General features: G+C 42.3%; 1 protein-coding gene across 1 annotated transcript in view; it reads right to left on the bottom strand.

Annotated features, from left to right (window-relative positions):
* Positions 1-6,256: 6,256 nt before the first annotated feature.
* Positions 6,257-26,515, bottom strand: part of FECH (ferrochelatase) — a 42,815-nt gene continuing 22,556 nt past the window's right edge. The window contains exons 5-11 of the mRNA XM_057504216.1: positions 24,617-24,751; positions 21,908-22,014; positions 18,573-18,671; positions 15,543-15,650; positions 14,961-15,125; positions 12,276-12,335; positions 6,257-11,800 (exon numbers count right to left, since the gene is read on the bottom strand). Coding sequence (XP_057360199.1) covers positions 11,666-11,800; positions 12,276-12,335; positions 14,961-15,125; positions 15,543-15,650; positions 18,573-18,671; positions 21,908-22,014; positions 24,617-24,751 — 809 coding nt within the window. The 3' untranslated portion in view covers positions 6,257-11,665. The remainder of the gene's footprint in view (positions 11,801-12,275; positions 12,336-14,960; positions 15,126-15,542; positions 15,651-18,572; positions 18,672-21,907; positions 22,015-24,616; positions 24,752-26,515) is intronic.

Consider the following 26,515-nt stretch of genomic DNA (forward strand, 5'->3'; position numbering starts at 1 on the left):
AATGCCACCCAGAGTTGAGCCGCCAGCGCCTCAGAGCACTTGCTGGAGGCTTCAGCCGGATCAAGGGCGCCAGGCACTGTGGCCGGGAAGGCTCTGTCGGATCCCTGCCTCTTTACACATCTCACTGACACGCAGAGGGTGGGGGGACCCACCAGAGGTTACCTGGCTGGCTGGGAACAGTCTTGTCCATTCCCAGCCCATGAAAATGGCTACAATATGGAGCTATTACTCTGGCCCAGAGCATTTGCTTTTTATGTGTCGTCTCTGTTGGTCTTTACAACAAGCTGCGGGTGGATTTACTCTCCTCATCTTAGACATGAGGAGTCAGAGCCCTGGGAGGTCTGCTTACTTGCTCAGGCCTCACATCTGGTACCTGCAGGGCCAGGATTGGGCTCCAGGTTCTGTTGATTCCAGAACCACCCACCTCAGCCCTGAGACCCGTTTCTCTGCTCTGACCATAAATGCATCCTCACAAGCAGGAGATGCGAGCTACCAGGCCCTGCGGAGTGTGTGGGAGTGGCTTCTGGGAGAGGCAAGAAATGCATGTAGAGGGGGTGGAATGCCCCCCACCAACCCCTCCTGCAAAATATATGTCCATGTCCTAACCCCCAGGACCTGTGTTGTGACCTATTTGGAGTAAAAGGGTCTTTGCAGATGTAATGAAGGATCTCAAGGTGAGATCATCCTGGATTATCCGGGTGGGCCCTAAATCCAATCACAAGTACCCTTATAAGAGACAGAAAAGAAGACGCAGACATAGAGAAGGACCTGTGGAGATGGAGGCAGAGATGGCAATGAGGCAGGCTCAAGCCAAGGAACACCTGCAGCTCCCAGGAGCTGGAAGAGGCAGGAAGGATCCTCCTGGAAGCCTTCAGAGGAAGCAGTGCAGCCAGCACCTTGATTTTGGACTTCATCAGAGCTCTTCTCCTTAAGCCAGAGTACTTAGTCACCCTGTGGCCACAGAGCACTTTCTGGTCTGTCCTCCTGAAGTCTCTACAGCCCAGTAAGGATGGCAGCGGAAGGCTGCCTGGTAATTAGCACCAATCCCCAGCCCAGACCCCACCTGCCATCCCCATGCTCTTTACTGCGGTAAAACTTCTAGGAATGGTTTTCTATGCCAAGATTCCAGCATTTCCCACCCTCTTGCAGGTGGAACATGGGTCAGATCCTGCTTTGCTTGTGTTGTGCTGGGTGGGCACAGGCCTCCTTAGGCCACCCCTGGCCACCCCTAGGGCTGCGGGACACACAGGCAACCAGAACACCAAGAAACCTGCCTGAGCACAAGAGTTAGGCGGCTCTGTCTTACGTTTTTTTTTTTCTATCTATTTAATATTCTAAAAACCCAATTTAAAAAAAGTAGAGTCCCAATCCTCAGAAGTAAATCTTAGAAATATGGAAATATTTGAAGATGCCTCCAGAGCAGATAAAAGGAGAGTAGAGGTTTTTAAAAACAGAAGCTTATGTTAAGACTTTTGATAAAATGAAATCACTATAATAAAACGTTCTCTGGGACTCTGCGGCTACCTGTGAATCATGCCAAGAATTAACCACCTCTTGTTAGTCACTGGAAAATCCTTGTGGACGCATAGTTTGGGGAATATATAAAGGCCCAACTTCCCTCCGCTTTCAGAAGGAGGACTCCTTCCTCTGTCCTCCAACTCTCCAACCCTCCGGTGCACATGTGTGCACTTGCACACCCAGACATGTGCACGTACACACGCCCAATAAGCCAAGAAAGGAAGGAAAAGAGATCAGTAATGAGAGAGCCCACTAATGGATTGGCTTAAGTATAGAACAACATCCCATCACTGATCTAGAAAATAATCAATCAAGCACTTAATTTTAAACATAAAAGTAAGCTGCCAGGAGACTCTTAATAGATAACCAAATAAATTAACAGTTGTAGGTGGGATTTGAAACCAGGTCAGATTGCCCACTCCCCCAAGCTCTGAGCCCATGCATATAAAAGGGTCTCCTCGGCTTGGCACTGGATCTCACACTGTTTCCAAGTGGGAAATCTCCTTTTAGCCAATATCCCCTCTCAGCAGGCTTGTCGCTTCAGGGAATTGTCCTTTGTGCGTCTTCCATAAATTTTATAACACCGCTACTTTAAAATATTGATGGGCAACTTGGCCTTGGCCCAGGCCCACAGTGGGTTAGTGTGGACATGAAAACCTTCAGAAGCGTAGAAGCAGGAAGGAACATGTTCCCTGCTGACCCTTCTTAAAGGGACAATTGTGTAAATGCAGCAGTTACCTGAGCTGGAGACCTGCCCGGCTTTGATGGACAGCTCTGCCCTCTGGGAGCCGGCTCAGAGCCATGCGGGGACAGGAGGGTGTGCTGGACACACACAGGCAATACTCAGGTACCTGCAGACCTACAAAGGGTAAGTGAAATCCACACATAATCCACCGGGTTGTTTTAACCTGAAACTCAACTTTCTCCCAGCATTCAAACTCTTTGCAAAATTATTAATGAATAAGGATCGGCAGCTATATTGTCTGTCTCTGCTCCCTCTACCCTTGACCTTCTCAGGGCAAGTGACAAAAAGCAAAGGCAACAAGGAACATAAAAGGCAGAACTAGAGAACTGATCCCTGATTCCTAGAGGTCCTATGAGTGCTCTGAACGTCTGGTACAACAACCGTCCTGCCCTCTCACTCTCTCCATTATACCCCCCAAAAAACAAAACAGTGAAATTCTACCTCCTAGAATAAAGTCACCATTGAGAACAAAACAGCAGTAACCTGCGAACCAAATGAATAATACAAGCTAATAATAGCTACCATTTCTTGGGCTTTTAACACACACACACACACACACACACACACACACAGACCAAGCACTGCACGGTACTAAATGCATCATGCATGTCATCTCATTAATCCTTTCCTAAAATCTGCAAAAATGTTCTTTGATCTAGAAAATCCACTTCTAGGAATTTTTCTTATGGAAATGATTGACAATATGTTCTAAGACTTTGTCTGTAAGGCTGTTTATCAAATATAAGCAGGAAATGAAAAAACAATTAAAAATTTCAATAATGGAGAGGTAGCGAACAAATTACAGCATATCTATAATATTGTGCAGCCATTTAAAATTGTTATAAAAGAATATGTAATGACAAATAAAATATGTCCATGAGATAGTATTCTATAATACAGAATAGAAGAGCTGGAACAATATGAATGTTTTTATACATTTAAAGTATGTAATACATCTATGCATAAAATATTTGAGATGAGATTCATTGAAGTGTCATAAGATTGTGGGTGATTTTTTTCCCTTCATTTTATTTATCTTATTTTCTAATCTCTTATATTTTATAATATGAAAAATATTTTTCAAAATTATGACCTAGGTACCATGTCCATATATACATAGATGTTAATTAACGTAATAAAAGCATATTCCACATACAAATCCCTTTCTTAATCTACAACATGGTTTGCCACACATTGTCTCAGCTGACCTCACAGCAATCTTTTTGGGTGAACAGAGCTGATGTTTTAGAATTCTGGAGCTTTTCACACACAAAGGAAGATTCAAGAGGCTGGTACAAAGAACCCAGAGCCGCCCTCTCTCCCCTCGGGCAGGCAGCACACAGGCCTCTCTGGAGGCCACCCCTGGTGTGCCCCGCAGGCTGCCTGCTCCAAGCTGCCTGTGTCTGCTGAGGACTGCGGTTCCAACAGCTGCATCCGAGGCTCTCAAAGCAATCTGCCTCAGTTCTCCTTTGGCTTTTCCCCCCAGGAGGGCTTAGGTTCTCTGCGATTTGTCCCAGCTCAGGACAGGAAGGGAGTGGGGTGGGGCAGTTTTCCAGAATACACGGCGCCGAAGTCTCTGACCGGGAGCAGAGTCAGCAGTGTGAGGGAGCCGGCTCGTGCTGGCTCATGAAGGCCAATCATTGGCATTTCTTCCCAACTGTGCTGTCAGTGGTATCACAAAAGTAGCCTGGAATTGGCCATGTGGGAGTATTTGCACCATGGAAATCAACAAATGCAATAAATCAGGGCCTTTTTTAACCCCAGAGTGCCAGTTGTTAGTTAGCAGCACACCACAGGAGGGTCTCATAAGTAGAAATTCATATATTGAAATGAAGGTCAACCTGTCCAGACCCCTGCTTTAAACAGGATTATGCCTGCATAGACTAAAGGTGTGAATGGTGTTTGGAAACAATGACACATCATTCAGAAAGTTTCGGTACTTACAAACCCTGCCAATTTGTCTATCACCAACCCTCCTTGCATCCACTTAAATTTGTTTTCTTTTGCTGCATCCTCTTCAGAGTCAAATAAAGACCATCTAGTGTATTTCTTTTATTTCTAAACTAGATGGACCCAAACAAGAAGAGTGGCCTGCTTACCACTGAGGTGCTGCGTCCATCGCCGTGGCAGACAATCCATGCCTGTCCCTGGGGCGTGGGACTTGTTTGCTTCTGCTCTGGTTCCTGGGCCACCGGCCACCTGCACTGGTGCTTCATGAATGATCTCTGCTCTTTCCGCACTTGTGAAGAGCTCAGCTGGGAGTGAAACTTGATCAGGAGATAATTTGGCCCAGATGGTGCTAATGCAGACAGAAATAACAGGCAGAAGCATTTGGTGGTGCATATCGTTAGTCTGGGAGAATCCATTTAAATTTCTTTGGGAAGTGACTGTAACCGAACTGTCACACCCTCAAAAATGCCACCTCATGTCACACGCTGCAGTCCAACATCTGAGCACACTCCTCAAGAGCTGTTCAGCTCTCAGGAAGGGAAGGCCAGGCTAACCTTTTCTGTTGGATAGCACCGCCAGGCTCAGCTGCGTACTTGGCCTTTGGGGGATATGGAAGGGATCAGGCATAAAGCCCTGAAGCTGTCCCTAGCTCCTGAGGATCAAGGGATTGTGGCACGGGATAACATGGGCCTGGAAACAGAAGCAAGTGCCGCAGAAGCGCAGAAGGGTGAAGTGGCTGCATGGAGCAGTTGTCCCTATTCTGGTCAAGTTCTGAGGCGTAGGAAGCAGTTGAGCTTCCCTGTTTGACAGTTTTTTTCTTTCCTGTCATGGACTTGACATAAGAAATACACAAATAAAAGAAACTGCTGTCTGCAGAGCCCAGTCCTGAGAAGTCTCTTTGCTGAAGGAAAAATGGGGACTGTATAACCAGAGGCATTGGGGTGTGGTGAGCTGGTTGCTCAGGGACCAGCGAGAACACTGGGCAGCATTCAGGAGCCAGCTCTGGACACAGCACTGCAGCCATTTTCTTGGGCTGTCACAGACTTCCTAACGTTGGCCTACCAGAGGAACGGGTGTTATGGATAAAGTGAAGGTTCCTGTGGCCAGGATTCTACCCTGACCCTGGTGGCTCGCTCACTACACACATGTGGGCAATAAGTTGTTATCGACTCTATGTAAAGAGCTCCGCCCAGTGCTCTCGGTGACACGGTGGCACAGCTGCAAGGCTGCAGTAGAGCAGAGACAGAGGCTGGAGTGGTGGCAGCGCTGGGAGAGCAGAGTAGAGGCTGGAGTGGTGGCAGCACCAAGGACAGGGGTCCAGGGGATGGCTGCGGGGGCAGAGAGGCCGAGAAGCAGAGACCAGCTTGCTGCATGCAGACTTGCTCTGAGTGGATGGGATTCTAGTGATTGACCTGCACTGTGGAAATAAAGTTGGGTGTAACCCTTTCACCCCAAGAACGTTCTACTGTCATTTCTTTTGTCACATTGAATCCATAGTGAACTTGTCTGGGGCTGAAACCCACTGGCAAGACAGCTGTGAAGAAGGGGCCTGACAAACAAGAGTAGGCCCTCAGAGAGCCACAGCTGATCTTAAGGAAAAGAGATTTATGTTCCCTGAACAAGCACCAGAGCTGCGTGTGGACCTCATGACAATTCTCCAGTGAGATGAAAAATAGAACAAAGCCCCATTCTTTAAGTCTTTGCAACCAGAAAGTTCTCCTATCCAGCCCTCTGGCTGCAACTGATTGGGAGAGTCACACACTCAACTGTTCAGGGACTCCATTAATACAACAGGTCCTGGGATTTTATTGGAGACAACTGGAATCTTACTAATAAAATTAAAGGATCTAGTCACTATGGGATAGCTTCCACTCTAAATAGTGAGATAAAGAGAGAGCTGCTTCATTCTCTGTAATGAACCTGAAGAACAATACAAGGGTGCACAAATCCATATATATCATTTCCATCATCCCAGAAAAGTTCTATTTCAGGCAGTAGCATTTGGTAAATGGTCAACCAGCTCTCTGAAAAAACAATCTATACTTACATGCATGAGTGTATATTTATTATAAATTTTATCAGTACAAAAGTACAGAACATACAATTTATAAAGAATAAAATACACAATACTCTTTACTGTAAATTCCATATAGTCAATCGATTCTCAAAAAAAGCTTTTTGTTGATTTTCACCAAGCTCCTTGATATGCAGCCAACCTCTGATTGCAATTGATCAACAAATATACTTCTGACATGAATGTTGTTTGTTTACATTCGTGAGTAATACGAATGTGAAACTTCTTTGTGTACCAGACTTCACTGAGATAAATCAGATAATTGTTTCCAAACAATGGAAGACTATTTCCTCAAGTTTTGTGCTATTCTCAATGTAATAGCTTACAGACACAACCACTTTTAATCTACATTACTGACATTTTCCCACCCCTTTCTTAAGTATAGAAAATCAACAAAACAGTCAATCAAGTCCTAATTTGTAGTAGTTGCTGATTTCCAGTGTAAATAGCCCTACCATGGCCAATTTCCAGCTACCAATGCGATATCCCTGAACATCACTGGAAAGAGACACAGTAGGTTCATCACCATATAGGCACAATTGACATAAACAACATCTAGAACAAAGATAATAAAATAATTGGAAAGTGATGAATTTTGAGTATTTTGTTACCTTGGCTTTTAACATAATATACCTGTAAGATATAGAATTTGTAATGACTGCTGGGCTTAACAACCTGACATTGTTCACAGTTGGCCAATTCCATCCTGTACATATATATACGTTTTGTTTTAAATAAGGAAAAGGTAAACATATGAAATGCTTCACGACTTCTCAGAGTAAAATCTATTACTTCTTAGCACGTCAGGGAAGTAAAGCTTTGACTCACAGGGGAAACTGGGAGGAGAATAGCTGGCCCGTGTGTCCCCGCTACAGAAGCAGGCTGCAAAGGGCGTGCGCCGGACCGTCGGAACGACAGCTACCGAGTAACCAGAAACAGGACCCGATTCCTGCCCAGGGGCCTAGAAAGGCTCAAACCAGGCTTTTTTCCAAAAATGTTTTTAATTTCAACATCCATCTTCCTGGCTTACTGTAGACGAATGCAGCCAATAGTTTGTCATTCTAAAAATGGAAGCTAATGATTTCCGCTGAAAACAGCTAAGCTGGTACTACCAAAGTATATTGTAAGAAACTGATGATCACAGGGTGCCTTTGTTTGCCACTTCCTTTTCCCTGGAGAAAAGCTTAATAAAATTCTCACAGCCAAAGCCAAAGCCAAAGTGTTTCTTCTTCTCCTGGGACCCCAGATAATGAATGTTTTCTCTAGAGGACACCCACTTCCCGGAGCTCTTCTAAGTCTCGCCTCACGCAGGGAGACCTGCAATCCTCACCCACTATTGTGCCTGTTTTATTAGTGCTGTTCAGCAAATATTGGCAGCATCAACTTATTTCTCTTGAGCACCCACTGGTATCCACAAGTCAGCTCAGTGTCACATTACTCTGCACACGTTATACTTAATAAGTGTAAGTGCTTTTGAGAAAGAAGCATAACTTTTAAGGCAAAGATCAGATCATAGCCATACCAGCTGGAAGAAATCAAGCCAAAAAAAAATCAGTTTCCAGGTGCTACTGTTTGAATTAACCAGGAATGCTAGAAGGTAAGCACATGAAATGTCAACAGAATTATGATTAAATGTTTTCACTGGCTCTAATTCAAGTGAATTGCAGGTTTCCTGATTCTGATTTAATCCATTTGATGTATGTACTCTGAAACCTTATGATGCTAGTTTCTATAAAATGAAATTTCAGTGTCACAAAATCCCCTGGACTGGGAGAAGTTACTGAAGGGACTTGTTAAAAAGAATCTCCATTATTCAGCAATTAGAACAAAACTCCTGGGAAGGATATTAACAAAGCCCTTCTGGGGCATGACCTTGATTAAATGCTTTTAATGTTATAATTTTTAAAAATAATGAAAGAAGTGATGGCTTTTGCCTTCCTCTGAGGATGCCCCGTACTGCTATGGAGACTGAGTGAATGATTTTGACGTACAGCACTAGTTACAGCGTCAACTCGGAATTTTCTTTTCCAGCTGTGACGATGCAATGAATTTCCCAGTCCCATTTAATGTGGGGAAGCATGCCCCTGTGCCATTTTCCGGATTCTGACAGAAGTTTTCAGGTGAGTTAAAGAGCTTACAGACATGATACTGAAGATGCTGACAGAGCTTCCTGCTTACACTTGAACCCTCACCCTCGCACGCGGACGTCAGTTCTTTCCTAAGACCACCAGCTTTAATTTCTGCCCTACAGTTATAGTTACACAAGTTGGCCCCTAGCTCATACCGCCCACCCCCAGCGTGGAGGGGTGAGCACAGCAGAGTCCCCAGAACTGTAGCACCTTGGAGTACGTGCCCTTGCTCAAGTATACCATGAGCAGAATGTAGCATTTCTCTAGGAATCTGTTAAATTTTCCTACACAGCAGGTCTTCCTTCTGCCTCACCTTGGTGGGGTGGGCTCACCCTTGTGGTGTAATAGCGTTATTTTGGATAAACACAGTGGCATCAGATTGAGCAAACCATCTCAGAGTTTCTTGGATTAAATACCCAATTTATGAGAACAGATTAGGTGAGGGAGGGAAAAAAACCCGACTTTATTCTAAGAGGCTCAGGTGCACCAACTCTGTGTATTTGCCTCAACGAGAAATTGATAAGAAAATAAACAAAAATCTGTTTTTTTAGATCAGCTGAACACGTAAATTACCTAACATAACTTCAGGAGTGTTAATATAAGGTCCCTTCTGAAAGGCTTAGTCTGGGCAACTTGGAGTAAAAAAAAAAACAAAACTTTTTCTGTATACCTACATAATGATCATCTAAATAATTTTGGCCATTAAGGAAAATTTAACAGATTCCTAGAGAAATGTTACATTCTGCTCATGGTATACTTGAGCAAGGACATGTACTCCAAGGTGCTACCAGGAAGTCACAGGTATTTACTACTGAGTCAGCACCAACATGCAACTGATACACACTTACAGGGCTTTTAACAATGGTTTCATTTCTCCTATGAAGCAAATTTTCTTCAGGTGCAAAAATTTCTTGACTTTAAAAAGGTTAGTTCCAGAATGCATATTCTTTAGAATATGAGTTCTTTCCTTCCGTGCTGTACATACGGGGACCTGGACCTGATAATGACCCTGGCAAGCGAAAGTGCCTCATGATCACAGCTCCTGCAAATTTTCTGTATAAGTTGATTACCATCAATTAAAGCCAAGTCTGTACACAGGTGCAGCTCGAGGAAGCTGCCAGCAGTGCAATGCTAATTACCTGGGCAAACATTTGTTATTTCAAAGTTGACAAATAAGGATGCCAATTCGCAAAGACTATTAGCTCTGAAAAGAGCAACTGTTGATTTTGTCCTACCAAACACTTAGCCTCACATAGGACCCTTACCCACCTTTGGTTAGAAACAGTCAAAGGTAACATTTCTTAGAACAACAGGTGCCATGGGCAGTGATCCCCATAAGCACCCTTTTGCCTCTCACTGCCGAGGCGGGTCTGGCTCCAACTCAGAATCAGACAGCCCAGTCACTGTCGTCAGCCTCCTTAGCAAAGCAGGTGGGGGACTTCAGATACCCGAGCAAGAGCTCCTGAATTGGAGTTTTCTGCAGCATCTCTGTACTTTAACTGTAAAGCCATCAAAGTAATGCAAGCCCTCAGCAAATCTGAAAGAGGACGAGCAGGTACAAGCACACCTTGCCTTCCAGCCCCACACCACTAACCCAGAGAATTCTCATCACGGGGGGCCGGTCACTCAATGTCTGCCTTGAACTTGGTCCCCCAAACACTGATGGAAACAGGTGAGAAAAATTCTAAACAACTAGCTATGCTTTGTACCTTTTTTCTGGAAACACACCCTACTAATGGGAAAACCAGTTTGAAAGAAATAAATGTAGATTTCTTCAAATCTCACAACTGTTATTAGTGTGGGAAAACTATTCACTAAAGTGGATGCATGTTTCTTGTATTACAAAGTAAACTCCTCCCATGTAATAATTTTGATTATTAACTAAGTTGTATTTGTTTTGAATTACAGAGAGCATCAATCAAACTGGCTAAGAACCTTACTGATATCATATTTATGTATATAGTAAATCCTGAATATAGAAGATCTATGACTCCTCTAATATTTCCACTTTATAAACTGGCTTCTAAAAGTTCAAAGAAATGCTCTTTTGAAGAACAAAGTTTTAGGATTTGGAGGAAAGACAAAGTAATCATTACAAATTCATTATGAACCCATCAGAGATTTTTTTAAATCCACTTAAATCCAAGTATAGAAGATCAGATTCCAATCCTACATTATTTCACTCACAAATTCAAGGTTACAATGGCATTAAAAAATATCCACAGGAAAAGACTGACATGAAATACAGTAATATGATTAACGGTTGCTGCATGAGAGTGGCTATTTTGCTTCTCTCTCCTTTTCACATTTCCTATAGCATGGTTATATAATTTTTGTAATAAAAATTATTAAAGATTTCAAAGTTATAAAACATAACTGACTTTATTTTACAAAATAATCTTCAAACAAATATGCAGGAAGGAGACACTCAACCATGATAAAGAAGCTCAGGGGAAAAGTTCACTAGGGCCGTGGCATGAGCTATAAAGGTGAAGCCTGTCATTAGCATTTCTCAGCACCGCTGTCCTCGGAGACAGGCGGCAGCAGGAGCCCTCCCTGTGGCACCACAGATTCCCACGTCGGCGCGCATGGCCAAAGCTGGGTTTCCACACACTGAATAGCCTTGTGGGCCTGGGGAATCTCAAAGCACTTTTGAAATCTGCGCTTGGTTTGGTTTTATGGTGCAGAAGGTGAGGTTCATGTGTGACTTCAAAAATTATTAATGGTGACTCAAGGGCGAAAGCAGCAGCTGCAGGTGACCACAGGGCCTCAGTGGCGCTCTGCAACCCGTGGGCTTAGGCAAAGACGAGGTACCCTTTCTTTTTCAAATTACATTTCATTTCATCAATTCTGTTCACTTAAAAAACAGCAACTATATGCACAAGATATAGCGGGGACTCTCCACACCCTTGCAGGGGGTCTTTAAGGCAACAAACCCCAAATCTGTATTTATGTGTCTCATAGTATAAAATTTTAGAACTCACTTTTTAAAAAGCCTAGCGGACATTCCAAACCAGTAACTTTAATCAGAGTAGGCGAATACAAATGCTTACTGTATGGGTATATAAAAAAAGAAAACCCTCAATAAGGATTTCAGAGTCCATTTCTCAAAAAACCACACAATTTGTGCCCAAGGCTGCACATATACTAATGTAGCTTCCATCTCTTGATCACTAAATACGTCCTCCTCAAATCAGAAGTGTCTGGAGGTCGGGCATTTGCCTAATCTCACGGGGTCCTCCGGCAGAGTCACAGCTGCTGGTTGGCGAAGAAGGATTTAGTCTCTCTGCAGACAGGATTTACACAGAGCGGACAGCTCAGTGTCAACTGCTTGGAGCACAGCTCGTCCGACTGGATGTGTGAGTGCACCAGGTCCGCCAGGGCCTGGAAGACGGACAGCGAGAGGCAAAGACTCATCAGACGCACGCCGTCTCCTCATCTCCCCACGCACTTCCCCTCCCATCTGCCCAGATGATCGCTATGGCGTGGGGTTTCTTTTAATCTGAATTATGAATCCTTTGAGCCAAATTCTATAATATCTTCCTTTCCTAAGAATCCTCAGCTTAGAGAAAAGTTAAAACAGAGATTTTAGAAAATGAAATCTTCTTACTCCACCTGCTAAAACCTTGTCTCTGAAAGGCAGATGTTAAATTAGACCTAGTTATAAGTGGGTAGAAATAAGAAATTGGAGCTATCTAAGGGAAAAAAGAGCAAGAGTATGAGGAATTCGATTTTATTTTTGTAATTAATTGGGACTCAAAATGTTCTAATATGTGAGAAAACCAATATGCTGTTAAGAGTTTCTCAGAGGATTACTCTCTGATATGTTCTACTAAAATGGTTGTAACGCTGCAGATACCTTAGAGAACAATGGATTTCCATTAAGAGACTCTGCTCTTCTGATGTTTTCCACTCCACACTGAATCAAATGAGAAAAGGGAAGAAAAACATAATTTTATTTTCTTTTTTTTTTAAGAAACTGCTACGAAAAACAAATAAACAAACACACACACATATATACCTACACAACTTGAAGTCTTACTTCAAAAGTATTTCCAGGCTGCTCAGAAATGAAAAATAGTCATGGGACCAGGCACATGCGGTTTGCACTCCTCCTGTCACTGGACAGCTCTTCAGTTCCTGTTGCCCCCACCAGCCCCATTCCTTCCCTTCCGGGCTTTGCTTCCAAACCACTGGAGCTTTTGTTTGATAGAACTGTCAAGTCATTTAAATCTGCTTACCATTTGTTTTTATTCTTCATAACACATACGATGACAGACTCTACCTAAGCAGAATGTTGCTTGAAGTAAACCTTTATACCTGTTTTGATTCCAAGTATCAAAGAGGTAAATTGATCTAATGTATTCTGAATGCAGATTAGATCCAATGCAGTTGGGTTTTCAAATACACTCTTACACAGAAAACTCTAAACTAAAAGCCTGAGGATTATTTCACTACCATCTGTGTAATCCTCTCCAAAAATTTCCAGTTAATTATCCCCCAAATAACAGAAACATCTAGTTATTTTTGACTCAGGTAGTTAGGATCATCTCACTCCCTTTCTGAAATGCTGATGGCTTTCAATTGCTTTATTTTTTAAGTTAGCATTAACATCAGGAGACTGGCATGGGAAAGATGGTCAAATTCAGCAAACACCTAGATTCTCAACTTAAGAAGAAACTGTATTCTAAAACTTCATGGAGAAATGGGTAACAGCAAGCTACCTGGTGTCAGCAGTGTTCTTGAACACCGTCGGCAAGAGGGTTAAAGGACACACTTCCATAGGGCAATCCAGTAAAGTATCTATCAATATTTAAATTCCATTTATAGGAATTCTTCCAAGGAAAATGATTACAGAGCAGTTAATGAAAGTAAAAAATAGAAACATTTTAAATGTATACTAATCAAGGTTTATAAAAAGTAATTATATAGATCTAATTCTATTTTACTGATTTGGGTCCATAATATATATAATTTTAAAAAGTCATAAAACAGCATGAGTAAAATACTATTTTTGTTAAATGTGTAAAAGAGCATTTTCATAAAAAACACACTTAGAGAGAAAAAGGAAATTATTGCTATTAAAATATTAACATACTACCTCTCAGGCATAAGTCTAAGTGGGTTCTACTCTCTATGGCATACATCTCTGAACTGTCTGAGCTCTATTATTTTTATTATCAAAAAGGAAAATTTCTATTTCAGGAAAACTCAAACTACTCTTTAAATAAAGTTAGTTGTTTTAAATGCAGTATATTATCCCATCAAAATAATGAAATAAATTGTAGCTAGATGGTTTTCTTTATTCTCTGTATGGGCTATTTATTAGTGACTAATAATCCATTTGATTACTAAGGACTGACTATGGTTTAGTAATAGAAAGAATGAGAATTATCATCCAAAACAATTTCATATCACTCCCAAACACCCGGGTGTGAACTATATTTGCACTGAGGTCTTTTTAGCAAGCTCATGATTAGCCAAGGTCATTATAGGATTCCGAAGGCATCATTAAATGAAATTCACAGACAACCCTGCATCTCATTTTAGCCAATTACAACTTTCCCATAAATTCTTTATCAGAACTACTGACAAGTAATTTAAGGGCCCTTTAACTTCATCAATGTTTGACTGATGACCAGAATGCATATACAAAAACCTGTGGGGTTGGGTGCTGGCTGAAGCTTTTCCCCAGCTGACTCTCCAACCTGCCCTGCGCCTGTCCCCCAGCCCTAGAGAGGGGGGAGTACCCTTTGAGGCCAGGCCTCCATCACCCACGGGGGATGACTGGGGCCAGGAGTCCCGGCAGAAGTTGAGGCAGGAAGGGCTTTTTGGGTCCCAAAGCTTTCACGATTCCCACACAAACAATGCTGTAAACTGGATGCAGGTTTCAGACCAGCCCTCAGAAGCCATGAGATAGGTGAACAATAGTTTTTCTCTACTCTGAATGACAATTCACATCCATCTTATGATACAAGACACCACAGATGGTATTTGTTATTTCAATAATCAGATTGATCACAACACGGCAGCAAACAGCTAATTAAGTGAGTGCATAAAAAGAGGTCAAGGAAATTACAATACACACTGCTTCAGTGTTCATTCCATGGTCTTCTCCTAAATGACACTGACTCGTGTATGCCTCAAAACCCAGAGAGAAGCAGTGTAATGGCCCAGAGTAAAGAGCACTGTTAGGCAAAGAAAAGGAATTATAAAATTCTTTTCCTGTCAACTGGTGAGAAATACAATTTTTTTGCTTAAGGAAATACAGTTTTTATTACTTTCAATAACAGAGCAACTCAAAGTAAACTGAATCACGCTGCCTGCAGAGATCCCTGGCTACCTGGTTTCATAAAGGCACAAAAGTGGGTTCCCACTGCTGCCATGGAATTAACTTGATGTGTTCAGATTATTATTCAGATTAAATTATTACTTAGAACACTGGGGCTACAATACATGCAAACATATATACCAAACCGTATTTCTGAATGATACAATTAGATCACCGTAGAGAAAGTTTCCTTTTAAGACAAATCACATTTACCTCATTGGCTAGAACTTGAGAGTACTCGATGTCCAGTTCATACAGCGTCTCAATGTGGTCACTGGTAAAAGCTATCGGAACCAAAAGGATGTTCTTCCTCCCCCTCTCACAAAGCCCTTCGATAGTCTTGTTTGTCTGAGGACCCAGCCAGGGCATCGGGCCGACCTAGGAGAAAGGAGGACGCACACACAGAGGACCCACCTCTCCCACTGTGCTACGGCACACCACAGCCCCCTGCCCTGGACACCCACGCCTCCCCGTAGGAGAGTCGGTCACACTGCACACTGGCTTTAATGGGTTTTGGTATTTCCATATGAAGCTTAAATCCTCCTAGAAGTTGGCAAAATATAAACAATTTCTGTCATTACAACTAAAAATAACACATCAAACAATGGAATTCAATAGTCACTGAAGTTCCCCTCCGTCTTACCTGCTTGCAGAGTTCTTTCTGCTCATGGTGAGCAATCAAGTTACATACCATTCTGTCCATATGAAAGCCAGTTCTGACTGCTTTATGATTAAGTCCTAAAATAGACATCCTCAGAAGACCTGACTGGCTGCACACATGTGGAAGCCACCTACCTTGGACTGCCAAACCAGCCGGTAGGGATTGGAGAAACCCAGCTTATCCATGACTCTCTGGACAGTGGCGCCCACCTCCTGAGGATAGGGGTCCCCTCTGTTGACCACCTGCAGCAGACACACACGGGTGTTCCGTCACCAACACAGCGGGGGTTTCCAAGAGCCTTGGGTGGCACAGTGAGACGGTGTGAGCCCTGCACTGGAGCTCTCTCCTGTCTTCTGCATGAACGGTCATACGATCAGAGCGCAATCACCACACTTCCCTTTGTCTGTTCCCTCATGAGCCAAAGGAGAACACTGCATTCAACTGTCTCTAAGGTCCCTAAGAATAGTCCACATTATTCATGAGAGATTGACAACGTGTAACGATGGACGACGGGTCTCTTTGTCCCCCCGTATGAAACGGAAAATGACACAGAAAAGCTGGGAGGGAAGAGGCAACATGGGCGAGATGTCTTACTTTGGCAATCACTTGAATGGCTGGTTTTAGATCAGGAGTTGAAAGAGTGCTGTACGCACAGCGAACAGAACTACTGAGTCTATGGGGCCCAGGCAGACAGTGCAGTGAGAGACAGGAAAGAAGCAGCCCATGCACCCAGCCCCCAGGCTCCTCGAGAATATGACCTGTGCTTCTAATTCTTTTCTGCCTCCCACTCTTCCCAAAGGACTATGGATGGATGCTCTGTGCACAGAGGACGTCTGGTAAATGCTCCAGATGGAAAAGCTTGTTAACATCTTTGAAAATAATCAGTAGAAATTTTAGTTTTACTGCTTCAACGTTTAGTAGTTGCCTACTGACCCCCTAACCCTCTGGTCCTACTTTATTTCTTCCCATAATACTTATTACCTTGTAATATACCAGACTATTTTCTTACGTATTATGCTGATTATCTGTTTTTCCCCACTCTCTGGGGAAAGGAGTTTTGTTTATTTTGTTCAGTCCTATATCTTGTCATGGTGGATAAAACAGTGGCTGGAATATAATAGGTGCTCAGTAAGTATTGTTGAAAGGATATATGATGAACTATTTTATAATATTACTAAAAGTTAGTGAAAAAGCCATTTGAAACACAAATAGAAGGAATGAAGGAAATATAAAGTTGCCATTAGAACAAATAATTGCCACAGGCCAGACCCACCTATGGTGCCGACATCAGGGGACTAGGTCTCAGGGACAATAAGACACTTGCATAGTCTCACGGAAGTCATTTGCAATTACAAAATAAAAATAGTCACTTTACACTGTACCGATCCAGCAGACACCACCTGAGAAGCAGGAAGACCTACTGGGATCGTGTGCCCCCTAATGGTGCACTGAGGGCAGATCACTGGGGGTCTTCTTCCAAGTGATATGCAACCTCCATCTAACCACCAGAAAACAAACACACCCACATGGAGGAGCAAGCTACAAAATAACTGACATTCTACAAAACCATAAAGTCATGAAAGACAAGGTGAGTATGAGGAACTGTCGTAGATGGCAGGAAACTTGACAGCGATGTGGGATCCTGGACTGGACCCCGAAACAGAAAAAGGACGGTTGTGGAAGAAGTGGCGAGATCCCAGGGGCGCCTGGCCTTCTGTTACTAGGACTGCCCACTGTGCAGGTCTGAGGTCCACCACGGTACTGTGGCTACGGGAGACGCCTACACTGGGGGCTAAGGGAAGGGAGCGACTTTTCTGTAAGTCGAAAATTACTTTGGAATAATAAAAGTTTTCTGAAAGTCATTAGGAAAAAAATCACGAGAAGCAAATGTAGGGGAAAAGAAGAGCTTGCTAGGACAGTTTTCCTCGACATCCCACTGTCTTCCTGCCCCTTCATGGCATTCCTCAGTCCCACACAGGCCCTTGGGTAGCAAAACACCTGGACGCAGCACGCAGTCCCTAAGGGAAAACAAGGGGAGCCAGGCGGAGGGCGAGGGAGAACGTGGCACCTGGAATCGCTCTGGTGCAGATTTTTGTTTCCTCCTTCAAGAGCTGCCCTTCCGGCACTTCGGACATGGTCTCATCACACTTAGGACACTTGTAAACAGGATGGAGGCGAAGCAGGAGGATGGACAAGTGAAGAGGGCTTGCATGATACCAGAAAAGAGGACATGAAGTCGTTAAAATCAAACAGGCGGGCCTCCAGAAGAAAGTTTATCTCCAGAGCCACCTACTGCCTCAAGTGGCAGCTGCTTAGTTGAGATGTGGGAGCGGAAAAGCTGCAAAGGGCTCAACGCTGGCGACCACCAGGTGGCGGTAGAGACCAGTTCGAAGAGTGGCTCCAGACTCAGGTTAACGCCATTAACCCTGCACTTAAAACCTTAATGTCACCTAAGAAAATGTGTATCTCCACCTCTCTGGCTTTGAAAGCAACGTTTTTTAAGACACAATGGTAGTTCTGAGCTGACAAAACTGGCTGCTTATTCCAAGCATGTCGGCAAATCATACAGCACACTAACTTGATCCTTCTTGTTTCCAAAAGCGCTCAACAGCCGTGGCACAGACGCAGCATTTTAGTGAACACCCAGTGTGATGCGATAAAGAGCCACCTGATCACAACTTGATACCCTCTGTGTTCACTTGCTAAAATGTGGTTCTCTGTCTCAGCAAATAAAAAACTGTAATGGCTTCCTGGAATTCAAACAGTCCCTATCAAGTACACAAAAGAATGGGATTGAGAGCACCCAGTCTGAGCAGAGGCCCTACAGCACAACACACTGCAACTCCAGGCTGAACTCCTTCAACAGGACAGGCAAAAAACAGTCTTCTTTGAACAATCCCACTTATTAAAAATTCTTATATATGAATATATCTTCAAGTTATCATTTTGAAGGGATTTATTAAGACAATATCTATTCACATCAGTATAATTTGAATTAACTACCAGTTTCCAAAAGATGAGTCTAGTTAAACTAGCACTAGGGTAAGTCTGAGATTTTAGCATTCATCCTTGCATTGGGCTCAGGACGTTATGGAACCTGGGTCCTATCACCACAGTTAGAAACCCTCTGCCACTAGGCCAGCCAACAAAATGTTCTTACTTACAGACATCGGGAGGGAGTGGGCAGAAAAAAGAATGACCACCTCGTTTCTCTTCTCAGGTGGGAAATGGTCCAGTTCTTTCAGGATGTGGTCGGCAAAGCACTGCGGGAATACGGAGAAAGGACAGTGAGAGGAAGTGCAAAGAAAGACATGGAAGGAAGAGAAGGTATTTTTTAAATGAGAGCTACAACCAAAAATCTCACAGCAGCCCTCAAGAACTAGAACTCCGTTTTAAAAAAACTGCCAACAGTACAGTGTCCTCTCGCTTTTGGTTCATCATCAGAATGGCTCATAACAGTTTCAGGGGCCTAGGGAATTTGATGGGAAACTTCGAGCGCTCGCTAATGGCCCACTGAAAATGAACGCTCTGGATCTGCTTCCCCCTGGGCACACTTCCAGATGGAAAGGAAACACAGAGGGGAAGGAGAAGTTGTTTTAAGGCCTCTCATTTGCTCAGTTAGCAGGAAAACAGCTTACAGGGTCTTTCTAAATCTTTCTTAGTTTGGCTTTCGGGCACATCATGTTAAAATACATTAGACAGGAATAGTAATGAGAAAACACTGTTCTATTTTTATGACCTTTTCCTTCTGAGCCCAGTATCCTAAGTCAGCCTTCATGACAACAGATGAGAGGTGGTACGCACACTAAATGCACAGAGGCGGGGAGACGCGCCCGACTTGGGGACTCATTGAGTCACATCTGCGGAACTTTGAACGTAACGCAGGTCTTGCCTCCTCTCCAAATCCCTGTCCACCAAACCAGTTAATTCCCCCGTCTGGTTGGCACTTTCCGATTCCCATCAATAGGTGCTGAAATACCAGATCTGAAGAGGCTTTCTTTCATCTTACACTTTAATCAGTCTTTGTCATTTGACTTATAAAGCAAATGCTACAAAGGACACTAATGGGTCAACTGACAAGACTGGAATATGAATGTAGATTAGATACATTTAAGTACTGATGTTAAATTTACTGAGGGTGAATATTATATCATGGCTATGGAAGAGAATATGCCTGCTCTTTAGGTGTAAAAGATCAGAAAAAAGTACACACACACACACACACACACACACACACACATACACACACACAGCACACAAATGATAAAGCAAATGGGATAAATGTTACTGATCTGTGAATCTAGGCAAAGAGTAGAGTACCTTATACTATTCTTAATATAGTAACTGTTCAGCATGTTTGAGATAATTTCCAAATAGGGTTTTTTTTTAATTATAAAGGCCATTGACCAGGACCGTGCACATTTGTACTTGCTGGTATTGGGAATATCAATAGTTAATAGTCTAGAAAGAGCAAACTGTTTCCTAATCAATTTTGAGATACTATTCATCTTTCCAGACCCTCAAAATTTGGTAAATAAATGCACTGAGGTAGAAAATGGTGCCTTTTCAAAACTTAGTACATTCCTTTCTTTAAATGTATAATTTACCTACCGCATAAAATGTGACAAGATAAGATAGAAACAAAAGCAACATTTTCTGGTGGTCTTCGCAGGGCTTGGAAAGTAAGGACACTTGAAAGGATCATTTTTGGACAACAGCCTAGATAAGGAAGCCCATTTATCATGAAAAAGGCTGGAACATACATTTACTCCAATTACTCCAACAGCTGGATAAATAGAAATATTAGAGATAAAAGTAGTACAATAACTATTTCAAGTAATTACTACTAAACAAGTAGAAAGGCAGATCAAAACAATATTTTCAGTTTTAGTTTTTAACTATTTTTAGCTTTAGGCTTTGGTTGTTTTTTAAAATTTCTGCTGGATGTAAGTCTTTTTATGTAAGCTACATAATATTAAGAATAAAGTCTATCTATAAACTTTGTTTCCAAGAATTTTTTAGTATTTTTCCTCTTCTCATCTGGCAAAACTGCAAGTGGAAACAGTTATGGCTTACAACTGACTCTAAGCCATCATCAAAACTGAGGAGCCGTGGGTAAGCAGACGTGCTGCTTAAATCATCTAAAATCCATCTGCGGTATTTTCTGTGTGCAATCCCTCTACAGAATGAAAGAGGCAGGCAGCTCTCAGAGCCTTCAACCACACCATCCAGGAGGGCAGATAAATGCCTCTAAAATTCCCTTTCATTTTATGAATGGAGACTTCCTCAGTTAAGAGACCTTTCCATCTTTCTGCTTCCCCTCTTTTCAAAGGGCTGAATTTTAATGCAAATCTAATTACTCACTTGATCAGGGAAGGCAGATGCTGTGCAGATCCCTCCATTCTCTGCTGCCACATGTCAGGGCTGACCTGAAACACCCCTGTTTCCAATCACAGGCCTCCCAGAGCAAAAGAGTGAGGGCACACTGGGGCATAGGGCAGTGCTGACTGGACCCAGCGGCAGAGCAAATGGGTGTGGGACACCGAGATCAAAACCACACCCATCCCTAAGGGAAGGCGCCCTCTTTTTATTTTTACCTAAAATTGGATTTCGACCTAAGCGTTAGCCCTTGACATCACTCCAGCCTACGCAACACTGGGTGCACGGCTGCGAGTGACCTGCTTTTAACGACATATAGCACCACCTAGTGGTTACAGACTTTAAGTGAGTCCAGGCTTTTTAAAAAGATGTGAAGCTGGTATTTTGCCAGAGAATAACAAACGGATTTGCCATAACGGTGTGTGAACATGAACTGCATAAAGTCTAAATCACTTAATATTTCTCCTACCTAAACTAACTCAAATGCAGAAACTCCCACCGATAGAGCTAAATTATATTTGCATAATTTAGGGCAACTAACAACAGCATTCTCATATTCGAAGGGCAGAGAGTGTCAGCTTTAGAATTGTAGTTTTTAACTGATTCTCCAAAAATCAAGCATCTGTTAACTTAATATTATAATTGTGTAGGAGAAATTTCAAATTTGCTAACATGAAATTTGCTCAACTGAAACATTAACTTTCATGTTTCAGAACATGTAGACTTATTACCTTTAAATTTTTTAAATTGTTTGACATTTTAAAGGATTTTAAAAATAGAGGATTTATTGGTCAGTCATTCAATCTATGAATGTAAATTAGTTGAAACAGCTTGCATAATCTTTAACGTTCTTCTGGTCATTGGGAAACACAAAACTCAAAATGTAATTCTGCTATGGTTTGTGACTAACAGTATTAATCCAAAGGAAAGAAAAGAATGTAACTTTTAATGCTCTCTTGTTATAATAAATCAAGACTCCAGTACTTTTTTTTTGAACCCCAGCACACAACTTCAGAGAGCAACAAGGCTCAGAAGGCTTGTCCCTGTAAAGCAGGCAGGACAAGAGCCTGATTCATGCTAGAAGCTGGGGGGAAAGGGCTGCTGGCTGTCACTGGCTTACCTGGATAAGCAGGGGATGTGTGGGCCACCTGTCAATTGTGCTCCACTTCATCACAGGCTTCCTTCCCACTTCATTATAGTATCTGTAGATGGCATTTAAGCTGCTGCCTGAAATATACAGGAAGCCACTTAGATACACGTTGATTATGGTGACAATTTTTAGAAGACTAGTAAAGGCATTCATTTTAAGTTCAAAATAGGTAACTGCTTTTATACTAAATAAGTCTAATTACAATCATTTCAATACTCTAAAATGTATATAGATTTAACTACCCTGAAAATGAAGATCACTAAAAAGCAATCAATTTCAGCAGAGCTTTCAAAGATTATCGAGGCCATTTCTTGTGAGAAACACAATGGTGGTGAATTTATGAAATATAAGCAGTCAAGTTATTTGCAAGGACCAAGTCTTACAATTGAAAGCATGTTAAAGTTTGTTTTCCATTATTGTGTAACTTCCCATTACAGAAAACATAGACAGGGGAGAATTAAGGAAAAAAGCCAGCCATTCTCCTGGAAGGCTCATACAGTGATGGTCTCATTCTGGCAGAGTTCTTTCCAGTTATTTTTCTTTATAGCTCTTTTATTTTATTTTACAAAGTTGTAATTTTAGTATCTATGAATTTTGTATCCTGAGTATTTGGGACATTTTTACTTAATATTATAAGGTATTTTCCACATTATTAATGGAAGTTGTATAACCATCCTTTTTAATGGCTTATTGATAAGAAGCACAGCTTATTGAGAGCAGCTTATTAAGATTTCTCTGAGCATTCTCTATTTTTATCTGCTTCTACAAAATTATCACCATTCCCTAGAATAAGTTAAATGGAGAGCAAATCCTTACAGTCCTAACAAAACTTGTATTTCTAAGCAAGAGGTGGTGGAAATCATGAAAATTCAAAGACTAATAGAAGGCAGATGGGGTCAACCCAACACAACTTTTTCCTGGCCTAAGGGAGCTGCCTCTGGGGCCAAGCTTTAATCCTATGAAACTAATCCTAGGAGAGGGCCTCTTGCTCAATCTTAACATAGGGCAAATGTTCTAAAACAGTTCATGCTTCCTAACACCAATCCCCTGGTTTCTCTGACCGTGAGAGCTGTTGATCAGTTAGGTCCTCCAGATTGTAATGCTATTCAGGACAAAGCCATATTTTAAATCAAAAGTACAGACTTGATTTTCAAAAAAAAAGTAAAAATGAGTTCCATTTGTGTAAGTAGAATACAGTGAGTCAGAGGAATACAAATAGAGTCCATTTCAGGTTCAAAAACAATCTTTTCAGATATCACAAAGGGGTCACTACCATATTAGCATTGCCAGTCACATTTTACAGGGGAATATCATTTTCAGATGTACAAAAGGACTTCTGGAAGCCACGTTAGTTCTTCAGGGTCACTCAGAAACATTCAATGAACTACCAAAAATAGTAATTCAGGGGAAAACATAACTAAAAAAATTGTTTGTGATTGATACATAGAATATACTGGCACTACCACGACAATGTGTGTCTAAATAATACAACACATAAACGACACTCTACTGTCCTCAAAGAATGAATGATGGGAAAGGCCTTCCCATCTCTGAAATGAAGATGTTCCTGCCCGTACATGAGATACAGGAAAAAGCTACACAGACATTGGTGTTTCAAGCACACTGGAAAAGCCAGATGTGAAATGAAACCCATAGTCAATCCTCTCATATAAATAACCATTGCTTAACTTGTCTAATTTTGAGAGCAGACACCTACATTTGAGGTATATTTTTTAAAGCAAGGCAAGAGTATAGCTTAGAAATTTATAAAATCAGATTCACTCTCCAATTACACACTAACAGACATTTTGAAGTGGTGGAGGTACATTTCCAAAAGAAATCACAATTCAAAATACTCCTGCGAGTGTCTGAGAACTCAGGCCTTTTCATAAGTGCTCTGAGCAAATATCTAAGGCACACATCAGGCTGTAAACATTTCTTCCAGGAGCCTTTTGTTTCTCCTCATAGTTACAGAAACAACATGCACCGATTTCCAAAAGCAATTTGGAAGTAACAATGTGCTGACCCCAATCCTTGAAAATGAATGGGAACAACATTCGTAGATGACAGCAGCTTTATCTATAATTAATGATATAGAGACTGGCAAACATGGGTTATTCTCCAGCTCCAGCTAAATACGGAGGAAACAACATGCAGTAGTGTTTTCTAAAATCTAGAACAGTGAGAGAAGTTTGCAAAGAGACTATCAAACTGGGCTTTGCTTTAACCAGTAACCAACCCATAACCGAAGAGTAACAAAAAACATATTCGTATTTCCAATGTTATATGGGCACCTCTGCTTTCAAAATGGAAACAGCTATCACCTTTGCCACATTAATAAGAATATCCAGGTAACCATAAAAATAAGGCTTATTACACACAGAGAAAGTGGCTTAAGGTTCGTTACTAATCCACTGTACAACTGCATAAAGTGCTGAGCACAGGCAGGCACCGCCTTCCACCCACCATTTGTAATTCTCAGCCGATGGGCCAATAACTCAAGGAGCAGATGAACCATGAGATTTCAAATGGACTGCCCTGAACTCTCGTGTCTAAAGCAGACAGGCTGGATTTGCCATTCAAATTGAAAATGATTCATCCTTTCCTTCAGTACTCAGGTTCCCCGGTGCTTTCTGCCAGGGCCATATCCACCCCCCCACTGCCAGGAAGCAGCCTTACCTGTGGTAGAGCAGCTGTACTGTGGATACTGCGTGAAAGCAATAGCTCTTTCAAGCCCGTCTCTCTCCATCTCTTCAATTGCTTCTTCTGTTAAAGGATGGACATACCGGAATCCAATATAGTATTTGTGAGGGGCTGTTAGGAAGCATGTGTGGAAGGAAGAACGTATTAATCTTTACATAGATTTCTCGGCGTCACAAACAGAATGCAATACCCAGAACAAAGAACAGGTGACCTGACGTCCTGAGGCTGATAATGTGGCAAGTTCAGAACATTCCTGGCATCTTATCCAGTCTTCAGCTAGTACGTGGACTTCTAAGCCCTGTTTTCTGGGATCAAACTTCCCCCTCACAGACACACACGTGGTTTTTAAAACTCAAGTTTCGGGTCCTAATTTTCTGCTGTTGGCTGAGATCAAAGAGACTCAAGGAAGGGAGCGAAGTGGTAGCACTTACTCGTAAAGGGGAACCTCCTCTTACATGCCAGACACTGTGGGGGATACCTGGCTCTTCTTTTTTTTTTTTGTCATTTAAATTCCATTTTTCAGATAAGGAGACAGAAATCCTCAAAGTTTACCGAGCCGTGCAGGTGGTCGAGCTGAACTTACAACGCAGGTCGCCTCCCCAGAGCCCATGCTCCTTCCCTGCCAGGCCTGCCTCCAGCACCCCTGTCCCGTCCTGCTCCCTCAGACCGGGTCACCGAGGCTCCGTAAGAGCTCTGGGATACCCAATACAAGTTCCCCGATAACAGAAGGACGAAATGATTCTCCTTGTTTAGCATAGCAAACAACAACACCGTCAAATTGGAGACGAGCGGGATTTAAAAGAATTGTTCTTGGCACCTAAATGACCCTACTCAGGCCCGTCTTTGTGTTCCTTCCCCGTCCCTTTACTAACTCCCTCCTCTAGCCCTCTTTGGTCCTTCTCCATCTTTTTCCCCTGTATTTTAAAAACATCTACAACCATGCAATTTCTTAAGCATTTATCAAATCATAAAACTGGAAGCTTCCCTGTCTTTTCATAGGATGTCACCTAACTTATACTCAGTTATGATATTGAGAACACACTAAACATAACTTTATAATAAAACCAAGATGTCCAAGAATTAGCAGGGGCTGCCCTTGAGAATGTGACACTTAATTGCCACAAGAAGCATTGAGGTTAAAGTGAAGGAAAAGAAACGGTGTATATTGTTTATATATATGTACAAAACATTCCTCAATAACTAGACCCAAGGAATGTGGGCCAGGGAAGCACATTACCAACGCCAGGAGCAGATTCTCGAAAGGAGATAGGAGCATGTGTGTGCGTGGGAAGGAGGTGCTGATTGGATATTCTCTGGCTGGGGACTGCAAAGAGAAAGGAAGGAGCTCAGACGGCATCATTGTCAGCTGTCTGTCCTTCTAAGGCACGGTTTTATGTTCTCTTACATAAGATACGGCAAACTACAGTTAAAACACACCAGAGGGCATGACTGTAAGCTAACTCCAAATGACTGATCGCTCAAAGATTACATGGCTCATCCTGATACTGTCCTTATCACAACATCTTCAAGGCCATTGCTTAGGAGCTCTTGGGGATCTAAGCTGAGGCTGAGCCGGGATTTGCTTTCTAATCTATTTTGAGACAATACTATTATCAGATTGACCTGGTGAGATCCCCCAGTGCTGCAGGTCAACCAGTTTCTCACATTTTCTTTTCAGCTTCAGAAAGTTGCAGCCTAAATGCCTAGTGTCTGGGAGTTCCTCAAAAATTGCAGACTAAGAGAGGTAGACAGGCTGTCCTTACAGATACTGGCAGATGGTGACCACACTCTGAAGGAAGGGAGAGTAAAACAGTCTAGAAAGAACAGACAAGGCTTGCTTGACCTGTTCAGTTAAAGATGGCCTGTAGAAACAGA

This window comes from Manis pentadactyla, chromosome 6 (genome assembly GCF_030020395.1).
Source record: "Manis pentadactyla isolate mManPen7 chromosome 6, mManPen7.hap1, whole genome shotgun sequence".
Classification (NCBI taxonomy): Eukaryota; Metazoa; Chordata; class Mammalia; order Pholidota; family Manidae; genus Manis; species Manis pentadactyla.